At 42.0% G+C, this 15,887-nt stretch overlaps 1 protein-coding gene across 2 annotated transcripts in view; it reads left to right on the top strand.

Annotated features, from left to right (window-relative positions):
- LOC106570219 (KH domain-containing, RNA-binding, signal transduction-associated protein 3) overlaps nt 1-15,887 on the top strand; it is a 152,438-nt gene that overhangs the window by 117,088 nt on the left and 19,463 nt on the right. For both annotated transcript variants that reach the window (XM_014142306.2, XM_014142307.2), the window contains exon 7: nt 10,443-10,525. In XM_014142306.2, coding sequence (XP_013997781.1) covers nt 10,443-10,525 — 83 coding nt within the window. The remainder of the gene's footprint in view (nt 1-10,442; nt 10,526-15,887) is intronic.

The following is a 15,887-nucleotide window of genomic DNA, read 5'->3' on the forward strand; positions in this document are numbered from 1 at the left end:
GTGTGTGTGTGTGTGTGTGTGTGTGTGCGCGTGCGTGCGTGTTAGAAGCTAGGCTGAGCTTCACCCTTCCTGCTGACACTGTAAAGAGAAGACAGGTGTTAAATTGTAGCTGACAACAGTCTAATGCTCCTGAATGTGGTATAATGTGTATATCTACAAATTACATACAAAACAAACATACAGTGCATTCGGAAAGTATTCGAACCCCTTCACTTTTTCCACATTTTGTTACATTACACCCTTATTCTAAAAGGGATTAAATATTTTATTTTCCTCATCAATCTACACATAATACCCCATAATGACAAAGTGAAAAAAGATTTTTAGTAATTTTAGCAAATGTATAAAACGTATAGAAACAGAAATACCTCATTTACATAAGTATTCAGACCCTTTGCTATGAGACTCGAAATTGAGCTCAGTTGCGTCCTGTTTCCATTGATCATCCTTGAGATGTTTCTACAACTTGATTGGAGTCCACCTGTGGTAAATTCTATTGATTGGAAATGATTTGGAAGGGCACACACCTGTCTATATAAGGTCCCACAGTTGACAATGCATGTCAGAGCAAAAACCAAGCTGTGAAGTCGAAGGAATTGTCGATAAAGCTCCGAGACAGGATTGTGTCGAGGCACAGATCTGGGGAAGGGTACCAAAAAATGGCAGCAGCATTGAAGGTCCACAAGAACACAGTGGCCACCATCATTCTTAAATGGAAGAAGTTTGGAACCACCAAGAGTCATCCTAGAGCTGGCCGCCTGGCCAAACTGAGCAATCTGGAGAGAAGGGCCTTGGTCAGGGAGGTGACCAAGAACCCAATGGTCACTCTAACAGAGCTCCAGAGTTCCTCTGTGGAGATGGAAGAACCATCCAGAAGGACAACCATCTCTGCAGCGCTCCACCAATCAGGCCTTTATGCTAGAGTGGCCAGACGGAAGCAACTCCTCAGTAAATGGTGTAACGGTCGTCGTATGGGGTAGACCAAGGCGCAGCGGGTTGAGTGCTCATATTTACTTTTATTGAGACACTTAATAACAAAACAAGAAAACAAACGAACGACAAACAGTCTTGCAGGCTAAACACAGCAGTGCAAAAACAACTTCCCACAAACAACAAGTGAAAAAAGGGCTACCTAAGTATGACTCCCAATCAGCAACAATGATGTACAGCTGTTCCTGATTGAGAGCCATACCAGGCCAACAAAGAAATACACAACCTAGAAAATCATAGAAATACAAAACCAGAACAATACCCCAAAACCCCTACAACACAAAACAAACACACCCCTCTTACATAATAACATACCCAATAAACCCCGAAACACTCTAAACAAACGCCCCCTGCCACATCCTGACCAAACTATAATAACAAGTAACCCCTTTACTGGTCAGGACGTGACAAATGGCACATAACAGCCCGCTTAGAGTTTGCCAAAAGGCACCTAAAGACTCTCAGACCATGAGAAACAAGATTCTCTGGTCTGATGAAACCAAGATTGAACTCTTTGGCTTGAATGTCAAGCGTCACGTCTGGAGGAAACCTGGCACCGTCCCTACGGTGAAGCATGGTGGTGGCAGCATCATGCTGTGGGGATTTTGTTCTGCGGCAGGGACTGAGAGAGTAGTCAGGATCGAGAGAAAGATGTACGGAGCAAAGTCCAAAGAGATCCTTGATGAAAACCTGCTCCAGAGTGCTCAGGACTTTTGGGGCAAAGGTTCACCTTCCAACAGGACAACGACCCTAAGCACACTGCCAAAACAACACAGGAGTGGCTTCGGGACAAGTCTCTGAATGTCCTTGAGTGACCCAGCCAGAGCCCGGACTTAAAACCAATCGAAAATTTCTAAAGAGACCTGAAAATAGCTGTGTAGCGACTCTCCCCATCCAACCTGACCCCATCCAAGCTTGAGAGGATCTGCAGAGAAGAATGGGAGAAACTCCCCAAATACAGTGTGCCAAGCTTCTAGTGTCATACCCAAGAAGACTCAAGGCTGTAATTGCTGCTAAAGGTGCTTCAACAAAGTACTGAGTATTTTTAATACATTTGAAAAATAATGTAAAGATCTGCTTTTGCTTTGTCATTCTAGGGTATTGGGCACACTTCCTTACACGGTACACCAAAAACAGATTTCAAATGTAGACATTTCTGCTATGAAACAGATGGCTGTGATATAATGACCATGAGAAAAACTTGTTCATACAGATGTAGGATCTTAATTTGAGCCAGTTTGCTACAGCAGGAAAATAATCCTGCAGCAACAATACATTTAATTATTATGTGGATTATAATTCATAGATATTTTTCTTAAGGGAAAATCAAGTCTGAAAATAATAACTTCATAGGTCTTTTTTAAACCTCAAAAGCACTGCAAATTTTACATTTCCTGCAACAGGGTGGTCAATTTAAGATCCTACATCTGTACTGTATAATTTAACAATGAGATGTACTTTATTTGTTGGTAAATATAGGTTAATAAAAACAGCATATGAATACCATTTGAAATGACAATGATGATGATGGTTGTATAATGTCTAACTCACATGGAGATGCTATGGCGGTGTGAAACTCCAAACCTCCCCTTTGTATTTCAGCAGCATCCCTCTGTATCTGTTCCTCTGATCCACCGGGTATATTGTAGAGCACAGTAAAGCATCTGTGATACTGTTGTTGAAACATGCAGTGCCAGAGCCTCTGTTAGTCTCTATGGCCTCTGAGGGCAGGCCTTATCTTTTAACAACACGCATCTCATGCTCTCCTCTGGCATACAAATGAAAGACTCACTTAGGAGCTGTCTCTTTCCTCTCGCTGTCTCTCTCTCTCTGCTCTATTTGCTTTTTCCGTCTGCTCTCTCTCTCTCTGTTCTCTTTGCCCTCTCTCTTTCTTTTTCTCTCTTCTTTCTCTCTCAGTCCTCTCTCTTCTGCTCCCTTTCTCTTTCTCGTCTGTCTGCTCCTCTCTCTCCATCCATCCCTTTCTGACATGCTAATCCTGTTTAAACTTGGAAATGTAGCCATATTGTATAAGTGCTGTGTGTGTGTGCCCTCATTTATCCCTCCAACACATTTAATTCATACTGCTAGTTACTGAGCTGTGCTATCAGTGCTTTGCAAGAGGCGAAACAAAGGCATTACCTATCGCAGTCAAGTTTCTGATTGAAAAGTTGTTCGAATTTCCCAAAGGCTCATCTTTCTAAAGAAAAGTCTAGCTAACATAATACATTTAATTTCATTAAATTTTAGTCAGTGCCACTCCGACATTGCTCGTCCTAACATTTATATATTTCTTAATTCCATTATTTTACTCTTAGATTCGTGTGTATTGTTGTGAATTGTTGGATACTACTGCACTGTTGGAGCTAGGAACACAAGCATTTCGCTACACCGGCAATAACATCTGCTAAATATATGTATGTGACAAATAAAATTTAATTTGAGTTGAAAATATGTTGTTAACCTGCAAGCATGCTTAGTAAAATAGTCATGTTCTGGGTTGAGTTCTCCCCTAACTCACTTAGAGTGGAGCTGGTAAGTTAAACGACAATAACATGACATTGTTAGGTTCTAATGTTGATTTAAAGTGGCACTGAACATCACACAGTAACAACACTGAAATGAGGAAAGGCAGCACCCTGATAAAGTCAACAGCGATGGGTCTGAGAGAGAGGAATTACATCTCCATTACATGGTAAGGGACAGTAGCCTTCAAATAGATTGTCAACCATAAATGTATCCTTTGCTCTGAGTGCTTCCATTTTGCTTCATACATGGTTATGTTAAAGAGAAGATAATGGCTTTTTTTTTTTATCCCTGTGGGGAAATCTTGTTTGCAGCACAGTGCATATACACTGAGTGTACAAAACATTAAGAACACCTTCCTAATATTGAGATGAGGTTTCCTTCAGAACAATTCGTCGGGGCATGGACTCTACAAGGTGTCGAAAGGGTTCCTTGAGGGATGCTGCTGGCCCATGTTGACTCCAGTGCTTCTCACAGTTGTGTCAAGTTGACTGTATGTCCTTTGGTTGGTGGACCGTTCTTGATACACATGGGAAACTGTTGAGCATGAAAAACCCAGCAGCGTTGCAGTTCTTGACACAAACCGGTGCACCTGGCACCTACTACCATACCCAGTTCAAAGGCACATAAATATTTTGTCTTGCCCATTCACCCTCTGAATGGCATACACACACAATCCATTTCTCAATTGTCACAAGGCTTAAAAATCCTTCTTTAACCTGTCTCCTCCCCTTCATCTACACTGACATCAATAAGGGATCATAACTTTCACCTGTACAGTAGTCACCTGCTCAGTCTATGTCATGGAAAGAGCAAGGTTTCTTAATGTTTTATACACTCAGTGTATAAAAACACATCATCAAGCGTAGACTTATACTGACAATAAATGCAGGTAGAAAAGGTGCAATGCATGAGAGATCAATGATTCATCGGTACACCATATACATAATAAACATCAACACACTCAGTCAAGTACAGTGTCACCTGTACCAGCCTGCTGGTTTTAAACATTCAGAAGCCACTGAGACAAAAGATTGCCTGGCTCTATTCTTTTTGTGCCCTGGTGCCCTATAACATCGCCCGAGAGGTGTAGCTCAAACTCCTGGTAAAGAGGTTGTCTGGGGTCCATCAGTACCTTGTGGGCCTTTGTGAGGGCTCTTTTGTAATGCATGATCTCCTGACCGGTCGGCTTGATCCGCTTTACCTTCCTTGCAGAGCTAACTATGTTTTTGATTTTTATGTATCTGAGAGACGTGCTACGTTTTATGGAGAAGCCAGAGCTTGGCTTTGTAGTAGAGCCTTCTGTTCTATAGAACGATATTGTCTCATTACACTCATAATCAGCTATTAGACTATAATCAAGGCCATGATACTATCAACTACAGGGGGTCAGGACATATGATTAGTCTTGTAATGCTGAGAGGATGTATTTAAAAATGGATCTATGCAACAGAGTAGAACATGAGAAATCACCAGCATTGACCTTATTATTGTGTCTGACAGAGAAAGTGATGATTCCATAATGTTATTCATTATGTGAATATACTGCAAATGCTAGTCATTAATTAAGCATGTTGCACAGTATTTGTTTTCTCAATGTTGTTACAACTGACTAATCAAACAAGATGTGGACATTAACTTTTCTGTGTCGTTCATCATGCAGGCATACATTTCAGATACAAATAATAGTTGTATAGATTCTTGAACTGGATTAGTGAATCCAAATGCTGTGGAGATTTCCGACTGTTTTATTATTTATTGACAACTTGAAAATGAGTTATATTTCTGGGTTGACTGTCTCCTCCGCTAGGCCAAAGAAAAATGTTTTTCTCTCCTCTGATCTAGGATCATCTCCCTCTGGCTTTTCATACTCAACTGAGCCTAATTTATTTGATAAGTGAGGCTAACTATGCATACTTGATCAGCCACAGATACATGGTTTAACTTTTTACCATTTTGCTGAGATTTTCTACAATTTAATATTAATAGATGTGCCATCAGAAAGTATTCACACCCCATGGCTTTTTCCACATTTTGTTGTGTTACAGCCTGAATTTAAAATTGATTAAATAGAGATATTTTGCCTACACAAAATAATGTCAAAGTGGAATGATGCTTTTCGACATTTCTACAAATTAATAAAAAATGAAAAGCTGAAATGTCTCTACTCAATAACTATTCAACCCCTTTGTTATGGCAAGCCTAAATAAGTGCAGGAGTAACCATTTTATGAACAAGTCATATAATAAGTTGCATGGACTCACTGTGTGCAATAATAGTGTTTAACATGATTTTTGAATGACTACCTCATCTCTGTACCCCACACATACAATTATCTGTAAGGTTCCTCAGTCGAGTAGTACATTTCTAACACAGATGCAACCACAAAGACCCGGGAGGTTTTCCAATGCCTCGCAAAGAAGGGCACCCATTGGTAGATGGGTAAAAAATTAAATAAACAGACATTTAATATTCGTTTGAGAATGGTGAAGTGATTAATTACACTTTGGATGATGTATCAATACACCCAGTCACTACAAAGATTAAGGAGTCCTTCCTAGCTCAGTTGCCAGAGATTAAGGAAACCGCTCAGGGATTTCACAATGAAGCCAAAACAGTTACAGAGTTTAATGGCTGTGATAGAAGAAAACTGAGGATGGATCAACAACACAACATTGTAGTTAAACCACAATATTAACCTGATTGACAGAGTGTAAGTAAGGAAGCCTGTAAAGAATAAATATATTCCAAAACATGCATCCTGTTTGCAACAAGGTATTAAAGTAGTACTGCAAAAATGTAGTAAAGCAATTCACTTTTTGTCCTGAATACAAAGTGTTATGTTTGGGGCAAATACAATACATTACTGAGTACCACTCTCCATATTTTCAAGCATAGTGGTGGCAGCATCATTTTATAGGTATGCAGGTATGCAGAACAAATTAATATGATGGTAAACCCCAGGGAGTTCTTTCAGAACATGGCAGAATGCTTCAGGAAACAATGCTCCGACAGTTGAAGAGTACGTCAGCTAGCAAGGCAATGTTGTCATTTTATAACAGGTGACGATCAGCAGAAATTGGGAGTACTAACTAACTCTCATAGTAGTAGATGTGAGTTTCTCTTTCAAACAATCCCCTGGCCTTATCCACAGTTAATAGCTAACATTTGCCAAAGCAAGCTAGCTACTGATAGTGCAACCCTAGTAACAGTACAGATGATGATGAAAAATGATCAGGCCCACTGTACATCTTACTGTAGAAATGATTGTTGAAAACTAGTCTAGGTTTGAACTGTTACTGTTAAAATACAATTGTTATTCTGAACTGGAATAAACTGATTGAAGCAAGATGCTTTTTGAGGCAAACACATTCACACAGTTCTGGGTTGTTCATCTACAGCAGGAAGCGGTCTCCTGCCTGACTGAGAAAGCAGTAGATGTTCTGGTCCAGTTTGGCACCACATACCTATGCGAGTCAGGGTTCTCAACTCTGGCATACTTAAAAAACAAGTACAGAAACAGTTTGAAGGCTGAGCATGACCTCAGTGTTGTACTGTCAAAAACAGAGCCCAGAATAGACATGCTCATTAGGACTGCTGTGTGTTTTCTGGCCTACATCTGTGTGATGTGATCAATCAGTTTATTCCAGTTCAGAATAAAACATATGTATTGTATTTTAACAGCAACAGTTCCAACCTAGACTTTCTTTCAACAACAATTTAAGATGTAAGATGTACAGTAGGCCTGATCATTTTTCATCTGTACTGTTACTTAGGGTTGCACTATCAAAAAGCCTGTGTATGTTCTGTATACATCTGTGTGATGTATAAGTTCAGAATGAAAATGTTCAGTTCAGAATGAAAATTATGTATTATATTGTAACAACAACAGATCCAAACTAGACAGATATGTAAGAGTGTTTTTAATGGGGGAAAAGAAACATTAACAGATATTTATATGGATATTTAATTTCATGGTTATTTGTTTTTGTCTATATTGCATTTGTTTTAGGCATAAGGGCAATGAAATGTACCAATATTTACATATAGTTGCATATTTTCCTAAGCTTGGGTCCCAGGAAAACACAGAATTTCTCATTTGGGTCCCAGGCTGAAAAAGTTTATGAACCCCTGGCTTAGAGAAAGAGATTTCGTTTAGCAAGTAATATATTTTCTCTCTCAAAATGGTATGGATCAAAATTATTGACACCCCATGAGATTCTTAGAAATAAAGTAGTCAAAAATGTAATATTTGGTCCCATATTCCTAGCACCTGATGACTACATCAAGCGTGTGACTAGAAACTTTTTGGATGCATCTGCAGTTCATTTTGATTGTGTTTCAGAGTATTTTGTGGTAAATAATGTATTGTGTATTTTGGAGTCACTTTTATTGTAAATAATAATATATGTTTCTAAACACTTCTACATGATTGTGGATGCTACCATGATTACAGATAATCCTGAATGAATTGTGAATAATGATGAGTTAGAAAGTTACAGAGGGTCAAAGATCATACCCCCAAGACATGCTAACCTCCCCTGTTATTGGTAATGGTGAGAGATTAGCATGTCTTGGGGTATGATCTTTGACCCTCTCTGACTTTCTCACTCATACATTTATTCAATAATATTGATCCCTACGTTTTTGACAACATTTTTTTCACATTAAATAAAATCTCTTTCTCTGAGCAATTGTATTAGTTTAAAATTATATATTTTTTCTTCATACAATATAGCTCAGTATTTTAATGAATTATACAAATGTAATAAAATACAAATAAACCATGAATATTTGTCTCTCTGACATGAAACCATCAAGTGACAGATTTTGCAAAAAAATCTGTCATTGAACAACCCCATGCCGTGATTAGATCGTGAAAAAAACTATCTCTTCCATAATTTCTTTAAACAGTAAAAATATAATTTACAAACATTTGTAAAAAATAGATTTATAGCATTTTGGAATGAAACTCTTCAAATATGAATCATATTATATATTATATACAGTACCAGACAAACGTTTGGACACAGCTACTCATTCAAGAGTTTTTCTTTATTTGTCTATTTGACTATTTATGCCAAGAGTGTGCAAAGCTGTCATCAAGGCAAAGGGTGGCTACTTTGAAGAATCGCAACTATAAAATATATTTAGATTTGTTTAAAACTTCTTTGGTTACTACATGACTCCATATGTGTTATTTCATAGTTGTGTTGTCTTCACTATTATTCTACAATGTAGAAAATAGTAAAAATAAAGAAAAACCCTTTTAATGAGTAGGTGTGTCCAAACTTTTGACTGGTACTGTAGGTATTTAGCGTATTGACGTCACAGCCAAACATTGTATCATGACCTTACAGTCCATAATACATAATCCACCAACAAACCGGCATGACAGTTGAAAGTTGATGATCAGATTTACACACCATAATCTAACATGGTAATATTGATGTTGATACTGTGGTGCTTAGAAAACCAGAGGCCAGGGAACTCTATTTGTAACAGTGTGCCTCCCAATTGGCACCTTATATAGTGCTCTACTTAGGAAGGAATAGGGTGCCATTTGGGATGCATACAGATTTACACAACCACAGCACCAGCCCAACTTTGATGAACTTTATTTTCCCTCGTCATACACAGTTAGTTCGTTAGCTTCCTCAGGATTAAAGATAAAAGAGTGGATTCAAATGGTGGCGTCTGGCAGAAGCATGTTTCTAATCAGGCATTAGAGGCCTTCATAATAACATGGAGATGAGTATGTTGTCTCTCTCTCTCTCTCTCTCTCTCACTGTAATTCTCACAGTTTGTGAATGCAAATCACCCAGATGGAATTAGTGGTGGAGTGTTGGGGGTGAGGGGGATGAGGGATGTGTCACGAGGGGTCGACATCTTTGTGGAACATAATTCCCATTTATCCTAAATTAGGACGGGTGCGGCTCTGCGCCCCTTTGATGTTCCACTAGGCAGGGGGTTAGGGGACTGGGGGGTGGGGAAGAGGGGGAGGAGTGGGGAGGAGAGGGGATATTGCTGGAGCTCAAGCAGATGTTTCAAGCTCATCTTCAGAGATGGTGATGAAATGGACTCGGGGCACGAGGAGATGCATCTGGCTTTTTCACACGCACACACGCACACACACGCACGCACGCACGCACGCACGCACACACACACACACACACACACACACACACACAAACGGACAGAGCTACATGTACAGTACCAGTCAAAATTGGTTTAACACTTTTCTGGTTACTACATGATTCCATATGTGTTATTTTATAGTTTGTATGTCTTCACTATTATTCTACAATGTAGAAAATAGTAAAAATAAAGAAAAACCCTGGAATGAGTACGTGCGTCCAAACTTTTGACTGGTACTGTATGTGGTGCAATGGTACTATTCTTCTAATATACTAATATCGAGAAATAATGTGTGCATTTAAGATCAGTAAATATTTTCAATGTCAGAGTAGTTGGAAGACAGTAGACATGTGCGGGGTAGTGTCTTCAGATACATGACAGTTAACGTATGCATAAAATAAACATTTACACATGAAATCGTTAGATTTTGTGAATGCATTTTGGAGCATCTGTGCCGATCTTTAAATGATTACAGCAGCATCCAATTGTCGTGATGATCGGTTGGGGAACAATTCACATTTAGGGATCAGAAGAATTGCTTTTGACATACTTCCAGGAATTAACAGAGGTACAATGAAGGAATTAGCCGAGGTGTAAAACAAATGGTTGATGAATAGTATAGTTCTAAAGGAGACAACTATAGATAGAAACAAACTATGTTAGGACCAACTGAGGTGGATGGACTTAGTGACCTGGACTGACCAGTCCCATGGCAGAGCGCAGAAAAAATGAAGTTGTGGTGATTTTTATAAATGTTCTTTATGTATTTTATCCTCTCTTTCTATCTCCAGGAATATGATGATGGATACGGGACAGCTTACGATGACCAGGGTTATGACTCCTACGACAACAGTTACAGCAATCAAGGACAGAAGTAAGAGTCTGTTTCCTGTTTCTCAGGTGTCCTTAACATCCTCACCCCTGTTTTAGCAAGACAATACTGTAGTGTCTATTATTGGTGTTCATTAGTTAAATAGGGGGGGAAAGGATACTTGAGTGGGCAAATCAAATGGACCCTATTATGATTTTGTCTTAATCAAAAATACATGAAGGTTGTCCGAGATTGTTGGCAGGATGTTGCATCAAGGCTTTACATCAGATTAGCATGTTAGCATGCTATTTTTCAATTAGCAGCATGTGAACAAGAGGTCTTCGCGAATCTATCCGAACCCGGTTACCCGAGATCCAACCCGATCTGTGTGAAAATATGTGAAATACCAACTGGATCTGAAATGATATTTGAAGAGTTAGTTCCTAAACAACATAAACACACATTGCACACATTTACATTTTATTCTCTTAAATTATTGTCAGGGGGTCCCATTTCCTCAAACCAAATGTGTCACTATCATTTTGTGACAAAACGACATGTTCACTTCATGAATACCAGCCACTGCGCACTTCACGTGACATAAGCTATAGGCCTACTTGTTGTGGGAGAGGAGGAGGACGCAGTGGAAAATGACAGCCTAGGCTGTATAAAGTGCAAAAAATATAGAAACAGGGAAATCGTTTGTATTCGCCTTGTTTATGCACATTGTGGATACAGGTGGAAAAGTTTGGTCATATTTTCAAGATCTGAGCTACTTAATTTAATTATTTATTTTATTTAATTTACTCGTTTATTCAGGCTTTTTTTCATTTGTTAGCCTTGGCCTATTTAGTATGCTATTTAGCTATTTTATTTGGGTATTTTCATTATTTAAAATAACAGTTTGTTAATTAATGTTGAATGACTCGAGTCAAGTGTGATATAAGAAAGGTGACTCATTCAGGCGCTAGTTTCCTGGCTTTCATTCAAAAATAATTACGTTATAGGCTACTGCAGAGTTGCCAACACATTCTTCTGGTCGTCTTAAAAAAATAGCATTTTAGACCAATTTAATCTGCTCATGCAGTGTGTGAATGTGTGTTTGCGGTAGACTGATAGCCATAGGCTTATCTACAGAAAATTATGAAGTCGAATGTTGAAAGGCTGCCGATGTGTACATTGTGTAAGGCATGGATAGGTATAAGAAATATCAGGACAACTTCACTCTTCAATGATGAATCGTTAATTAACTCTCTGGATGGTAGGCCTACATAGCCGTGGCATGGATGACTTTTCTATCAAACCGGCATCCAAACCAATCACAGGCTGTATAGGCTAATTCTGTAGGCTTTAATGAAATCTGCATTTCATTTAGAAAACAAAATATTAGGCTATTATAATGGGTTAGACCTGGGTTATAGAAATAGCCTACTAAAATGTGTCTTACACTGTCTATGTCACGGTTGTCTAGGACCAGTGGAGATGTGGAATCAGGAGCAGGAGACAGAGGGCCGGAGCAACGGTGTTTTAATTATAAATGCGAACACAATAGCCGTAGGGCACAGGGCGCGTGACAAAGTCCGCCAGGGAAAAACACATTCCCCAAAATTAAACACTCCGGAAAAGCGCACGGGGCGCAGCCCGGGCAATACAATAGACAATATCAAGCGAAAAAAACAGCTACACGCACCGGACACATGCTCGGTGCGTGTGGCGGAGCAGATCAGGATGTCATCGATGTACACCACCACACCCTGCCCGACCATGTCCCGAAGGACCTCGTCCACAAAGGATTGGAAGACAGCGGGAGCGTTCTTTAACCCATACGCCATGACGAGGTACTCATAATGGCCCGATGTGGTACTAAATGCGGTTTTCCACTCGTCTCCATCTCGGATACGCACCAGGTTATACACGCTCCTGAGATCTAATTTCGTGAAGAAGCGCGCCCCGTGAAATGACTCCACTGCCGTAGCAATGAGAGGTAGCGGGTAACTGAAACCCACTGTGATAGCATTTAGACCTCTATAGTCAATGCACGGGCGCAGACCTCCCTCCTTCTTCTTCACGAAAAATAAGCTTGAGGAGACGGGGGACTTAGATGGCCGAATGTATCCCTGTCTCAAGGACTCAGTGACGTATGTATCCATAGCCACTGTCTCCTCCTGAGACAGAGGATACACGTGACTCCTAGGAAGAACCACGTCGGCCTGGAGGTTTATCGCACAATCCCCTCGTCGATGGGGGGGGGGGGGGTAATAGAGTCGCCTTCGTCTTACTGAAGGCGATAGCCAAATCGGCATACTCTGAGGGAATGTGCACGGTGGAGACTTGGTCTGGACTCTCCACCGTAGTCACACCGATGGAAACTCCTATGCACCTACCTGAGCACTCCCTCGACCACCCCGTAAGAGCCCTCTGCCTCCACGAAATCTGAGGGTTGTGCGTGGCTAGCCAGGGGATTCCCAGTACCACCGGAAACGCTGGGGAGTCAATGAGGAACAGGCTGATACGCTCCTCATGACCCCCCCATGTCTGCATAACCAGTGGCACTGTGACCTCCCCTACTTGGCCTGACCCTAGCGGTCGACTATCTAGGGCGTGCACGGGGAAGGGGTGGTCCAGCTGAACCAGGGGAATCCCTAACCTCTTCACTAACCCACGGTCCATAAAACTCCCAGCTGCACCTGAATCGACTAGTGCCTTATACTGGAAGTGAGGGGAAAAATCAGGAAAACAAACGGAGGTGTACATGTGGTCGACAGGGGGCTCTGGGTGTGGCTGGTGCGGACTCACCTGGGGGGTCGAAGTAGTGCTCTGCCTGCCCTCCGAACTCCCGGGTGGACCTCTCCAGCACCGGTCCACAGTGTGTCCTCTGCGCCCACAGCGGGTGCAGGAGAGACCCCCCCCTCCAGTCCTCCTCGACGCAGCCCCCCCTATCTCCATGGGCTGTGGAGCGGGAGGACTGGGAGGCGGAACGAACAGGCCCAGACTGGAACGTCCCCGGGCAGCCAGCAGGTTGTCCAGTCTAATGGACAAATCCACCAGTTGGTCTAGGGTGGAGGTGTTGTCCCTACAAGCCAGCTCCCGGCGGACGTCCTCGCGAAGGCTACACCTATAGTGATCTATCAGGGCCCGCTCGTTCCACCCCGATCCAGCGGCGAGAGTCCGGAATTCCAGGGTGAAATCCTGAGCGCTCCTCGTCTCCTGTCTCAAATGGAATAGCCGCTCACCCGCCGCCCTGCCCTCCGGGGCATGATCGAAAACCGCCCGGAAGTGGCGGGTGAACTCAGGGTAGTCGCCCCGAGCCGAGTCTGGGCCATCCCAGACCGCATTGGCCCATTCCAGGGCTCGACCCGTGAGACACGAGACGAGGACGCTCACCCTCTCTTCGTCGGAGGGAGGGGGGCGGACGGTCGCCAGGTATAGTTCCAATTGGAGCAAGAACCCCTTGCACCCAGCGGCCGTCCCATCGAACTCCCGAGGAGGAGTAATCCGGATACCGCCGGCGCCCGCTTCAGTGGGTGTGGGTAGGGGCGCAGGGTGAGGGACCGGAGCTGGTCCAGCTGGGGAAGCACCTCTCTCCCAGTTCTCCAACCGGGCCAACACCTGGTCCATGGCCGAGCCTAGGCGGTGGAGGAGGCTGGCGTGGTGAGAGACCTGCTCAGCCATGGACGGCGCTTCTGCTCCTGCTGACTCCATTAGAGGTGCGGGATTCTGTCACGGCTGTCTAGGACCAGTGGAGATGTGGAATCAGGAGCAGGAGACAGAGGGCCGGAGCAACGGTGTTTTAATAATAAATGCGAACACAATAGCCGTAGGGCACAGGGCGCGTGACAAAGTCCGCCAGGGAAAAACACATTCCCAAAAATTAAACACTCCGGAAAAGCGCACGGGGCGCAGCCCGGCAATACAATAGACAATATCCAGCGAAAAAAACAGCTATACTCGCAACTGTCTAGAGTAGACAATAAACAATCCCGCACGAGAACCCCAACTGAAAATACACACTAAATAACCCCCCACTAATGACAGACACAAAACAGGTGCGGGATAGACAGACAAAACCAAAAGACACAGAAACAACGATCGGTGGCAGATAATAGGCCGGCGACGACGACCACCGAGCGCCGCCCGACCGAGAAGGGGCGCCACCTTCGTTAGATACTGTGACAGTCTAACACACAGCACTCGCTGACTACGTAGCGTCCTAAAATCACCATATAAAAATCCTCTATACTCAAAAACGTGGTCAACAGAAACAAAATGAACAGATCTCGGAAAACCTACAAATATTCTACATCCAATTATAGCGTTGTCATAGCAGGAATACGAACCTACACCTACAAATCCCAATTGTTGGAAATGACACGGGAATGCAGATGGGAGACTCCATCCTTCCCTAGTTTATTCAAAATGTATTTTGAATTTGAAGCTTGTTGGTCAAGCTTGCTATAACCTACCTTTAGTCTAAATCAATGTTTATCAAAACAGTTAAGGAGGCTAGATTGTAATGTTGTTCAGTAAAATAATTTGTTGCTCTCAGGCTGGCACACGATGATCATCACAAAAAAATCCTCCTACTCAAAAATGTTGTCAACAGAAATAAGGAATACATTTCTGAAAAACTCCTAATGTTCTCCATCTAACTATAGGGATGTAATTATGAAAATACTAAGCTGTAGACCACAAATAAATTATTTTAGATACAACGAAAATGCACGTTAAAGTTCAGCAGACAAGTATGTCGATAATGCTCCATTTTGGGCAATCAAGCAAAATGTTTTTTCTTTCAGATCCATTTGGGTCAGATACAGACCTGACCCAATTTGGATCCGATTCTCTCTCAACTCTGACATGTTTTGGGTCGGGTCTGGTCCACCTTGGATCCAAATCGGATCAAATAAAAACAGTATATTTTATAACGACTGGATCCTGTCAGGGTCAGGTAGGAATTTCACATATCCAATTTGGTTCGGATCTCAATATCGGGATCCGAGAAGACCTTTAATGTGAACCATGTCAGATTAGAATATTAGCATGCTAGTTATTCATTAACCTGTGTAGCGAGGGTGAGACATACAGGTGTGAATGGTGACAGTAGCTGGTTAACAATCAGAAACATGAAATGGACTCAGTGTATGAGGAGATACACACGCACACGCACACACACACACACACACACACACACACACACACACACACACACACACACACACACACACACACACACACACACACACACACACACACACACACACACACACACACACACACACACATACACATACACACACACACACACACAAGGACAGAGCTGCGTGGAGCAGGGGTGCATACACTTTTCTCCTATGTTCACAATTGAGAAATAATGTCATTTGAGTACAGTAAATATTTTCGGTTTCAGAATAGTTTGAAAGACTGT

Source organism: Salmo salar, chromosome 14, assembly GCF_965601325.2.
Source record: "Salmo salar chromosome 14, fSalSal1, whole genome shotgun sequence".
Classification (NCBI taxonomy): Eukaryota; Metazoa; Chordata; class Actinopteri; order Salmoniformes; family Salmonidae; genus Salmo; species Salmo salar.